Source organism: Canis lupus, chromosome 4 (assembly GCF_003254725.2).
Source record: "Canis lupus dingo isolate Sandy chromosome 4, ASM325472v2, whole genome shotgun sequence".
Lineage (NCBI taxonomy): Eukaryota > Metazoa > Chordata > Mammalia > Carnivora > Canidae > Canis > Canis lupus.
In genome coordinates, this window is record NC_064246.1 from 73920590 (window position 1) to 73933319 (window position 12730).

At 41.1% G+C, this 12730-nt stretch overlaps 1 protein-coding gene and 1 non-coding gene across 21 annotated transcripts in view; both read right to left on the bottom strand.

Moving 5' to 3' along the window:
• The window catches only part of RAI14 (retinoic acid induced 14), a 138174-nt gene that overhangs the window by 15394 nt on the left and 110050 nt on the right, over positions 1 to 12730 (bottom strand). For all 20 annotated transcript variants that reach the window (XM_049109387.1, XM_025436451.3, XM_049109390.1 and 17 more), the window contains 6 exons: positions 8644 to 8708; positions 5018 to 5075; positions 4260 to 4330; positions 2227 to 2333; positions 1303 to 1481; positions 1001 to 1029 (listed from right to left, as the gene is read on the bottom strand). In XM_049109387.1, coding sequence (XP_048965344.1) covers positions 1001 to 1029; positions 1303 to 1481; positions 2227 to 2333; positions 4260 to 4330; positions 5018 to 5075; positions 8644 to 8708 — 509 coding nt within the window. The remainder of the gene's footprint in view (positions 1 to 1000; positions 1030 to 1302; positions 1482 to 2226; positions 2334 to 4259; positions 4331 to 5017; positions 5076 to 8643; positions 8709 to 12730) is intronic.
• Positions 3724 to 3831, bottom strand: LOC112652857 (U6 spliceosomal RNA). The gene has a single exon (XR_003131772.1). It is a non-coding gene; the product is annotated as a U6 spliceosomal RNA (small nuclear RNA).

Genomic DNA, 12730 nt, shown 5'->3' on the forward strand with positions numbered 1-12730 from the left:
TCGGTTAGTAAAGTCTGAACAAACAGCTTCATCAAACAAATGAGAAACACTGCAACAGTTCGTGCATTTCTTACTTTATCAAGATCTGACATCTGCTATCGACATAAAAATAAGTAATATGCATGCTCCAAGTTTTCTTCCAGCAGCCCATGCTTTAATAGCAAGAAAATATAAAACACAAGACAAAACCAGATTAAGTTGGTGTAAGGAACTGGGTAAGTGGAGGATGGGGAGCTGCCTGCCCCAATTTAGAACCCAGGATACATTTCTAGTCTAGCTTCCATCTTAATGCAAAATAGTGGTATATCCACCACCTGTGCTTTACTTCCATTCCTTAAAGAATGTCAGTATGGGGGCAGGAAACATCATCTTGGAAGGTTATAAAAAAGTAACATAGTTTGTACCTAATAAATTCAGTATTGACCATTTCCTATTTATGATAATTTTTCAAGATCCTTGATGTATAACTAAATAAATGCAGTAGCCAACTATACACCTCACCAAAAAAGTAAAGAACATCGATGATGTTTTTAGGAAAAAATTCCAAAATAACATGGCAATCTTCTCAGTTTCTGGAATTTTAATGACAGCTTAGAAAAGTTCCAATTAAAATGAAAGGACAATCTGAACCTCTTATGTTCATTAAATATCTAACACTGCCATGGATACAGGTGTATAATCCGTGAGACACACAAGCATTTAAAATGTTGTTTGTTCACAGAGTTAACCATTTTCACACCAACAGAAAATATTAGTACATTTCAGGAAAAGATGAATATATAAGTAGCAGGTTTTAAAGTTACATGCTTTGGAAACAGGGTAAACCACTAAGAAAATATTTACCACCTTCTAACAATGAATCATTTATTCTAAAGATTTTTCATTCCTTAGTGTTTTCAACATAGTTTTTATTACTTTTCTAGTGGACCACAGAGTAGTTGAATCAGGATATTTTCAAAGTCCCACAAGCTACAATGATAAAAAATTCTCAAATAAATACCTGCTTTGGTTTTGTTGGTGTCTTTAAATCTATAGAGGAAAAAGAGAGTGAAAAAAAAAGAACTGTAAGAACCATGACTCACATCCACTTTGGGTGGGGGATACACACACACACACACACACACACTCACACACACTCTCACACCCATACATACAACAAACACAATATTTAACACTTCATTTTTCTTCAAGAATATGTTTAAAAGAATAATAAAATAGATCATATTGCGCACATTCCTTTACCCTTTGGGGAAAATGGAGTGGATAAATTTAAAACAACACTGGCTATTTTCTTTCACATACCAGAATCCTGAGAGATTTTTGATAATAGAAGGCTTTGAATTCCTGCATTTTCTGAGAGTTTGGAATAATGTAAGGCATTGTGTCCAAGAGAATCTACAAGGTTTAGGTCTGCACCCTTTTTAATTAAGGCTTCCACGATATTAGAGCTGCTGATCTCACAAGCCAGCATGAGAGCAGTTCTAAAGAAAAAAGGAGACACCAAATTAGTACTAACAAAATGGGAAAACGCTTTCTTGGAAAATTATTTACCTTAGAATACAAGGGAAAGAAGATTAAGTGTACTTAAACATACACACTTAATCTTCTAGGGAATTTGAAATGTCGTGCTAGCGAGATGAAATTAGGTATTTTTTTTTAACTTCAGATTATATCGAAACATTAAACCATATTAGGTCAAATAACTTAGACATAATCTTCTAAATATAATCTTCTAAATATGATGGGTTTTAATATGATTGGCACAAATCATGTCCTCCTTTCACCTCAAGCATTTTAAAGTACCTATACATTATAATGACTATTTTTAAGACCAGCCAATATGTTTACTTTTATTTAATTTTGCATAAAAAGCCATTGGAAATGGCCTCGACACTTTAGTATTCAATAATCTCATCACGGACGCAGTATGTTCCCAGAGGTCTGAGAGAAATTTTTTTAAGTCACAACAGACTCTGGATTATCAAAAGAGGCAGAAGGAGTGCCTAGCTGGCTCAGTCAGTAGAGCACATGACTTTTGATCTCAGGGTCATGAGTTTGAGCCCCATGTTGGGTACAGAGTTTACTTAAAAAAAAAAAAAAAAAAAAGGCAAAAAATGAAAAATTAAGACCACTTTATAACAAATGATCCAAAAGATTACTGTGTTATTTTGAGCCTCCCAGAATGCAGTTATCACTAAAATCCCATGATTTCTATTTCTGTGGTACCTTCCACTTTTGTCCCTGGAATTTACATCTGCTCCATGGTCCAGCAAAAAGCGACAGACCTCACTGTGGCCATTTTGTACTGCCAGCAGCAGTGGTATATTCCCATCCTAGGAGACAAATTCAGATTGATTTTAACTCAGACACCAAATGTCAGAATTGCGAAGGCCCTTGTTCTTTGTATATTCATTCCTGAGCTGTCCTGCCGCCATGACAGTTTGGGTCCCCATAGGGCTGCCATTACATCTCAGCACAGCTCTTCTTATGGAGTTGTACCAACTGTTAGCTTTTACTCAGGAACCTCAGCCTCCTGGGCTACTTGTTCCTTCGGACCATCACTCAGTCTGGTGATGGTGTGTGAGAGAGTATAGAACACCAAGTATGAAAAGGCTCAAGGCAAGCATATCATGTTTATTGAGGGATGACTCTGGAGAAATGAAGGACTTGTTTCCCTAGGGCAGCTTCTTCCAAGTGAACTACATGCATCCTACCATTCATTCCACTCTTCCCTTCTCAGAGAGTGCATGCTTTCGTAACCTTAAAGGTAGCAAAACAAAACATAAATTCAGAGTGTTTGTACCTGACACCTGAAAAGATAAAAGATCAATGGAAAGAATGATTTTGTATGACAACTGGCATTCCTTTAAAAAAAGAAAATGCTGATGAAGCACTATATTATATATCTGAAACTAATGTAACACTGTATGTTAACTACACTGGAATTAAATTTTTTAAAAATAAAAATTTAAAAGGCAAAAAAAAAAAACAGAAAGAAAATGAGATCTCAACTCACAAATCACATGAGGAAATTAAGAATTTAAACATTGTTTGTAGCAGAAAAACAAAAAATACTAGAAGAATATATAGGTGACTATTTCTACAATCTTAGTGTGAAGAGGTCTTAAATAATGCAAACCAAAAGAGAAGCTTCTGTTCTGCTTTTTCCTTGAACATACCTCACAAATGAGGTTGATAGTAATTTTTAAGGTAGATGGATTCAAATAGACAATGAAAACATAAATTGCAATATAGCCAGTGATTTTAACATGAGGATCTAAAAATATATAATTGGGGCTTGAAGATTGAGTCTCCATTTAAAATAGAATTTCAGGGCAGTCCCGGTGGCTCAGCGGTTTAGGGCCACCTTCAGCCCAGGGCGTGATCCTGGGGACCCGGGATCGAGTCCCACGTCGGGCTCCCTGCGTGCAGCCTGCTTCTCCCTCTGCCTGTGTCTCTGCCTCTCTCTTTCTCTGTGTCTCTCATGAATAAATAAAATAAAATCTTTAAAAAAAAGTAAATAAAAAAATAAAATAAAATAGAATTTCAGACACAGTTCTACAAAGTTATCTCTAGGAAGTTATAATACTTCCTGGTTATAAAGTACTGAGATTCAGGGAATGGGAATTTATCTACAGATTCTATATAACCACTTAGCAATATCCCCATCAGGCATAATGCATGCATGTCAATTCCCATGCTATGGCAGGAAATTTAACCTTGTAACCAGGAGTGACTGGCATGTAAACTTCCTCTCATCCTTGCGCAGGGGCCACAGTAACTTTCTCTGTATCGTTCCAATTTTAGTATATGTGCTGCTGCAGAGAGCACATAAATTTACTCTAGAAATAGCCCAGCAAGGTCAAAATAGGCTAGAAGCAATCTTCAAAGGTGGGAAACCCTACCCACGAGGACCCAAGATGCTATATGTGAAATAACAGCAGTACTAAAACTTCTAGTTAGACTTACTTCTTATTTCTAAAAATCAAGAAATTAAGCCTTATTAATATTTAGGTTGATGGCAGACGATCTTAGAAACAGATACACCAGGAAGTGCATGTGGCAAAATGTTTTACTGATGGTTCAAGGGACCAATGTGGATAATACTGAATCCAATTTGCAGAAGAGGATCCAGGTTGAAAAACACCAGCCTTGCTAAATGCTTAGGTCTCTAAATGTCCTAGTGGCTCTTAGAAGTAGTTCACTGCACTCTAGAAACCAGTGTCCATCTCCACCTCTAGTAGCCGCCGGATACTCACCAAATCCTTGAGGTTTATAGGGCTTTTGTGCTCACAAAGAACCTGAACAGCTTGAAGGCAGCCCTGAGCCGCTGGGGAGAGGAAACACATCACAGCAGGTCACAAAGCTGCTCGCACAAGCAGGGGCATCAAACAGGTCTAGGACAGAAAAGCTCGTGTCCCACCCACTTTGCCTAGGTTATTCTACTTGCACCGAAGAGAAATGGTATCAGGAAAGTTAAGTAAGCTGTGGCCTAAAGCCAGTGGCTACCAGTTGTCCCACGCAAATACTTGGTTTAGCATTTTATAGGACTTAGCTTGTCTGCAACCAGCACTCAGAAATGTATAAATCTCATCGTTCCTGAATTTGGTTTTGTTACTTGGAGCCGTGTGACAGATAACGACAGACAGTAAAACAAAACACTGATAGATAAAATTGGGGTTTCTTTTGATCCCACATCAAAAAAAATCTGTATCACACATTACATGAAATCTACAAATGCTTATAATTATCTCTCAGTTTAAACAAGAACCTTATGTTAATTAAAATATAGTAACCATGACAGTGTTTACTGATTGTTTGGCAGGGCACTGATGAATCCTAGATGCGTTCTTTGATAAAACTCTACATGTTTTGCAAATGGAGGGAAATGGAAATTCTAGGAATGATGACAAGACGACAGCAACAGAAATAAAATGGTAAAGATAATGGCGTGAATGAGGAAAAGGAAAATTTAGTATTTCTTGTGGCAGAAGATAAATAAGAGACTGAAAGTCACCTGCATAATGTAAAGCTGTTTTCCCAGAGCTGTCAACACTTTCGGCTGGGCATTTAGACTAGAAGACAAAAATAAATACACATAATGAAATTCAGTTCTGTTTAGTTCATCCTTTTCCTGCAAGGTTATGATCCGTCTTATTAGGACGTGTATAAATGTGAATAAGCCCTGATGGCTACGCTCCAGGGCCCACAGGCTCTTGCGGGGAGGGGACTCGCTTCCAAGTAATTGTGACCCAGGCAAAAGGTCACCTCTTTGTTGCTTTGGCCACTCTGTCCTCTCTCTCACACTAGCATTCCATCACCAGCAGATCATCCCCACCAGCTAACAAATTCTAGGAGGTCTCATCTTGCTCCCATCTTTCCCCTCATTTGCTGCTCTATTTCTCTAGCCCTCTTCACAAAAGCAACCTCTGTCAAGAACTGCCCACATGCAATCAAAGCTTCCTCGCTTCCCATTCACTTCCAAAGCCAGTGCAGTTGCGTGTTGTCCTCCAGACTCCACAGAGATGGCTCTGGTCAAAGTCACCAACAACCTTCATGTTTCCTGTGACAACAAACATCTGTGTGTTCCTCTTACCACAGTCTATCCGCTTCTCCAAACGTTGCTTCCTCTCAGCTCCCAGAGCGCACACTAGCCTGGTTTTCCCACCCCTGCTCCGGCCACTCCCCTCCATTAGCCAAACATGACCTTGGGGTTCCCTGGTGCTCTCTTCCTTGGTAATCTCATCCACACTCAGAGCTTGAGATATACCACCTATGGCTAATGACTCGAACGTGTAGCTTACCAATAACCACCACAATACTGCATAGTAGCTATCACGCGCCAGGCACCCTTCAAAGAATTGTTTTAAGACTCCTAACAATTATCACTAGATAATATTATCTAGGTAGATACTATTATCACTCCCATCTTCATTTGAGGAAACTGGACACGGTGAAGTTAATAATTTGCTCATGTCACAGGAAGTGGCAGAGCCAGGATTCAAACCCAGACGTGCTGGGCTAGAGCCTTGGTTCTTATCTGTACACAGCAGACATCATCTCGGATTGCCAGGCTTGATAACCCACTGCCTATTTCACATGCCCACTCAGATGAAAGCACCTCAAACGCAGCCCAGCCTAAACTTCTGGTTTCCTCTCCCTGACACTTCCCTATCTTTGTTAACAGCACCACCACCTAACTAGTCAACGAGCCAGAGACCATCATCTCTGATTTCTTCTCCTCCTCCTTTTCCCCCAGCTACCACCACCTCGTCCTGTCAATTCTGTGTCCTAAATACACCGGCTCTACTCTCTTTCCCATGGGCACCACCTTGGCTGAGCCATCACCTTCTCACTCGGACAAGCTGTGGCCGCCTCCTGGGGGTCTCCACAGCTCTGCTGTTGCCCTGATTCTCTATATGACTAAAGTGATCTTTTAAAACTGTGAGCATCAGTCCTTCCTCAAAAGGCCTCCACAGTTCCACACCGTGTGTAGATGAGTTACAATCCGCCTGTCCTAACACACAGGCTGGCACCCCGTGTCCTTCTTTCTCCTCTCTCATTTAACCCCAGGCTTTCTTTCCTCCCTGACTAGAGCTTTTCCTCCCCGAGGCCCTCTGAATTTGCTCTTTGTCTCCTTAAGATGCTCTCCCTTGGCTCTTTCCATCGTTTTCAGTTTAAATATCACCTCCTCCATGAGGCCTTCCCTAAACCTCTACCCCACATTCCTCTCTCTCAGCACTCTGTCAGTTTTCTTCATGATGTTGTGCAATCTGTAATGTGCATTGGGGATTTGTTTACAAGATGATCAGCTCCATCAGGATTGGGGATGGAGATCACTAGAGTCCCATCACATAGGGCAGGGGATGCCGAGACAGAAGTGGAGAATTGGCCAGAGAGGCCCAGGATCCAAGGAAAACAACCCATTAGTAGGACACCAAAGCTTCTGATTTGAAAAACTATTCAGAAAGAAGAACAGCAAGTCTACAAGTCAGAGGCAAGAACAGGCAACATTAGAGTGAAATGTCTGTCCGCCCTTCAGTGGTAAGAAGAATGGAGATCAAGTTACGACTTACCATGCTTTGGCCTAATTTTAGAATAGCACAAGGAAGTGTTTAAAGGCTTCAAAGATTCCAGAGAAAAACCAATCCATTTGCATAACCAGATATAAAATTACATTAGAGGCTAGAATATCTGGTCCCTGCCCATGAGGATTTCCAGCTTGTCAAGTTCATTCTTCCTGAAAATCAGAGCCAGATGCAAAGTCTGGATAGCCAAGCCAGAATGGGAATGGAGATTTAAAATGTAAATAAGTTAAAAAAAAATTAAGGGACAACCAAAGGTATGGAGGCAGGGCACTTAGGCAAGTCAGTGATTCGTCATTCATCCAGAGTGGCGGGTCACAGAGAAGGCAGGTAAGTTCTATTTTCACTGTTTTCAGAGAGATGCCTCATAATTTAAAAAAATAATAACAACAATAATCACAGACGTTGATCTAGTTTTCTTGAATTTCACTTCAAAGACCTGTTAAGGTTATGCATTCCTGGCATTGGTGGTGGCTTGCATCATGTAATGCAAGACAAGAAGCTGTGTGATCAACAGAGCACGACAAGTGGAAGAATGTGACCACATTTCTGCATTAGACTTGCAAAGCCAAATGAAAGCAAGCTGCCGGGTCCCACACGGTGCTCGTGAAGGCCGAGACGACAGCGCAACAGAACAGACAGTGCTCCGAGCCCAGATCGTACTGCCCTGTGCCTTCCTGAAAACGACCAGCTTGCATTTTGACTGACAAGAGCTGGATGTTACAGTATGGACTGCTATTGGGAGTTCATTAAATATTCATCTTCAAAGATTTACAGATGTCGTGCCCCCTAAGCGATCATTATAAACGGGCAAGGTTAGCAAAGCAGGGAGCTGGCTTAGAATGATGAAGAAGAATAAAGCCGAGAACTTAGCCAAAACTAAGAACGAAAAGCTCATTAAAAGTTACACAGGGGGATCCCTGGGTGGCTCAGTGGTTTAGCGCCTGCCTTTGGCCCAGGGTGCAATCCTGGAGTCCCGGGATCGAGTCCCACGTCGGGCTCCCAGCATGGAGCCTGCTTCTCCCTCTGCCTGTGTCTCTGCCTCTCTCTCTCTCTCTATCATGAATAAATAAATAAAATCTTAAAAAATAAATAAATAAAAAATAAAAGTTACATAGGAGGAGATAACAGTTGAAATTTTGTTTCTCACAAAGAGCTGCTTTCTACCAAGGACCGAAACAGAGAACACTAGGAAAACGCAGATGCTGCATTGCAAGGATCTCCAATAGCACGGAGAAAGGGTTTTAAGTTGATGATGTGAAGGATACTGGTCTTTCAGAAAAGAAAATAAGGAGCTGAATGAAGGAGAGAGAAAGGCTGGATCCCAGGAAGCCCCTCCAAACTCCCATCAGGAGCCTCTTCTCTACCAGGGTAATTGCTAGGAAAATCATCTTTTCCTTGCTTGTCATTTAAATAATGACGCCTCTTAGGAAACACGGATTCTTGGGATGGTATTTAAAGGTGTGTGTGTGTTGGTTCTTTCACAGATAAAGTTACTTTTAAATTTAAAAAATGACATAATTTTAAGAAGTTAGAACTATAAGTGGTTCCATTTTACCTGAAGGAGCTTCCTGATGCATTCGTGGTGGCTGTTCTTGGCTGCCAGGTGCAAAGCACTGTGTCCTAAATGGATTAAAAAAAAATTTTTTTTTGAAAGAAAGTCCACACATTTTAAATCCCTTTCTTATCTCTGCAACGAGGGCAACTATGAGGAAATAAACTTCTTCAACAAAGACGGAATTGTTACTCTTGAGGGTACGGCCTCAGCCTCTTATCTGTAAAGTTCACTGACAAGAGCATCCTGCCCATGGGATAATATTCAGGGTCTACTTCAGGTGTCGTTCTCTTGGGGTGCCATTAAACTCTGGGCTAGAAGCTTGCGGGCGACTCACCATATGCAGCTCAGCTCTGCTTTCAGCTGTCAGCATGTATGCCAAATGTCCCGCGTCCACATCAGCCACACTGGGCTACAACTACCACAGGCCTAGGAACCCAAGAGAGGCCGCCTGTATGCCAGCCGAGAACATTCTAAACACCCACACACTTAAATCCCTATTTTTGACCTTTTATTTCCCTCTCCTCCAAATGTCTTCCAGTCCCTGCACAGAAATTACTTGGAGTTTTCAAAATCCTTACGTGGAAGAAGGAAAAGACTTGTAAAAACAGTGATACGCTATCAAAGGAGTATTTCTTCACGTTCCCTTCAAAGAACATGACTCCAATATGAAGCACTCTGCTGTCTCAAGGGTCAGCTTTAGGAAATCCTCGTGCCATACCCAACTCTCTCCACTGTCCACTGGGCCTAGGGAATTTCTGTGGAAGAGGGGCTTGGGGCCAGCCTCCGGGCAGAGGGCAGGCTCCTTCCTGAGCCCCTTCACAGCTGCTCTGCCCTGAGCCTGGACTCTTCCTCCAGGATCACCACCTGCCTTACTCTCACCTCAGATGCTGCTGACAGGGTGCTTCTGAATGAGGTCTTCCCTGACCTCTCCTTTTAAAATTCCCATTCCTCTGCCAACCTTTTAATCATGACTCCCTGCTTCATTACTGCTCTTCCTAGCTCTGAGCACTTCTTGCACCCCCTTCCCTCCCCTCTACACACACACACACACACACACACACACACACACACACATTTATGGTGTGCATTATTTTTCTCTCCTCACTAGAATACGAGCTCATGGAGGACAGGAAGTTCTGCTTCGTGCCCTGCTGTGTCTCTAGTTCAGCACTGATGACACATGGTAGGTTCTTAATACACATCCGTTAATTTGAATTGAAAGAGTATGCTCGTCCCAAATGTCTGAGGAGAACGTTGGGGGGAAGAAACCAAAGTTACCACTGCTAGCCAACCCAGCACACATAGTAAACTCTCAAATCCTCCATTTCCCAAACTTTTTGGCCAAGATATATCCAATGTAACATCTGTAAACAACCCATACTTTGGGACATGCTTCAAGCATGGTTTCTCTGCCTCAGCGCTATTGATATTTTAAGCTGTGTGTGTTGTGGGGGGGGGGGGTTGTCCTATGCATTTTAGGGTGTTAAGCAGTACCTCTGGCCTCCACCCATTATATGTCCATTTGTGACGATCAGAAATGTCTCCAGACATTGCCAGATATCTGTTGGGGGCAAAATCACCCCCAGTGAGAACGACTGGCTTACAGAAAACAATTTCTTTTACATGGTGGTCCAGTCTCCAAATATCATTTCTCCTTTTTGAAATAGTCTTCACTCTGTAACACTGACTGGAAATCTTTTTTTTTTTTTAAAGATTTTATTTATTTGAGAGAGTGTGTGCATACTAGTGGTGGGGAGGGGTGGAGGGAGAGGGAGAAGCAGACTCCCCGCTGAGCAGGGAGCCCGGAGCATGGTTCCATACCAGCCCCTGGAGATCATGACCTGAGCCAAAGGCAGTTGCTTAACCAACTGAGCCACCCAGGCAACCCCTGACTGGAAATCTTTAATTATTAGAGAATCACACTGCTAGGAAAATACAGATTTAAAAATTAGAGGGTTTTAGGATGCCAGTGAGCTGCACAAAAGCACATGTGAGGTCAGAAGATAAGATTCTTTTCTGAGACCAGCTGTACTGCAAGATTTTAAGGGCATGCCTGAGGAGGGGTTGTTTAGGTGGAGCAGAATGCTGAGAGGCAGGAATCCCTCCAACCCCTCCCAAACAGATGAGGATGAGGAAGGAACTGACACCCTTGGAAGTAGGAAGACAAACATCTTCTCCTCCTCTTCCTCCTTTTACTGCATGAGGCCCCCACCTGCCAGGATGTATACTGCCATCGTAGTAGGAGTTCCGTTACAGCACACATTAAATACTGTGGCTGGCCTGGCCCCCAACCATCTGTACCCGTGTTTCTAAGGACAAACACATTCTGAATTTTAAACAAATGCCTTACAGATGAACTTTTGGAAGCCATCCTGATTGTAAGTAGAAGACTGTTTATGTCATGCATGCAGTGCATTAACTTTTGTCTATGTCATGGACCATCTAAGCTGTTCTACATAAAGAGCACCCATTGGAAAAAGACACAATTCTCCAGAGTCAAGATGGTAGGGAGGTTTAAACAACTCAGCATAAAATAAACAACAAAGCTTCATTTCACTCCAAGTGTTCTAGTCATACCTGGAAGTAAGTGCTGTGCTTCTAAAGAAACACAATTCTTTTATTCCTTGGCCCTGTGCTACGTTTTCCTAAACCGGGAGCACAACGGTATTTTCAATTAAAATAGTCTCAAAGTCCAAATAATACATCATTCCCTGGACATTACACTGAAGCGAGATGTCTCTCACTGCTAAGGTTAAAACAAAATTCTCTTCCCAAATGTAAAATCTGCTGGAGAAAATACATTATATTAATGTCAGAATCCCGGTGTAATGAGACAGTGTATAAGTCTGGCCCCCAATTGCTGCAGATCCATCTGGAATATCAGGAAACAATTTCCCAAAAGTGAATAACATGGCAACCTTAATTCAAGTGCATTCCAGCAGAACTTTGTAAGTAAAAAGACCAGTATTATTTATAGAGCTGTGGGATATTACAGTTAGTATAAAAATCCTATTAATGAAAGGTAGTCTAAAAAAGGATGGCCCAGGGGCACCTGGCTAGCTCAGTCAGTAGAGCGGGCAACTCTTGATCTTGGGGTCATGAGTTTCAAGTCCCACGCTGGATGGAGAGATGACTTAAAAAAAAAAAAAAAAAGTAAAAAGGATGGCCCAGCCATTCTTGCCTTGGAACACCTTCTCCCCAACTACCTCAGACAATAACCATTTATTCAATTCTTTTAAGATCACTGGAGAAAATGGAGAAGAATTAACTAATAGCAAAATTGTTGATGTACTCTTCAAGTATGTGTGAAAAATGTTGAAACTAATGAAGTCAGAAGATACAGATAGGGCTAAGAAATACCAAAGGCCAAAGTCTGAAAATTCACAGTTTTAGATAATACAGAAACATTTAGAAAAATAAAGAGAATATTCAGCTAGGTAAGATTTAAAATATATTCTTAGAGGGATCCCTGGGTGGCTCAGCAGTTTAGAGCTTGCCTTGGCCCAGTGCGTGATCCTGGAATCCTGGGATTGAGTCCCACATCAGGCTCCCTGCATGGAGCCTGCTTCTCCCTCTGCCTGTGTCTCTGCCTCTCTCTCTCTGTGTCTCTCATGAATAAATAAATAAATAAATCTTTAAAAATAAATAAATAAAATATTTTCTTAGAAATCAGTTTCAGAATGCTGATTATATTTAAACAATAAAAGTATAAGTTTGGTTCTTATTTACAATTTTAAATATATTCAAACATCATTATTCTTAGTAATCCTCATCTTGTCATCAAATTTTCATCACTAAAGCACAGGGCTGTTGACTTTGTTATATCCCCAGTATCTGAGGATCTGAGTATGAAAAACGTATTTATAACCACTATTTTTACTATTAGTCATGGAATTACCCCTTAATCTCCCCAGTGTAGATTTGTATAGTGTTCTATACAGAATTAAAAGAGTTTGCATGTGAAGTATTTCACGGCCAGGTTATGCCAATGGTTGTATATGGTCGACCCTCTGACTGGTACGTACACAAGGCAATAGCAGGTAAAGTTTCACAAATCATACAATTGTTGTTTTTCTTTATTCCAAGT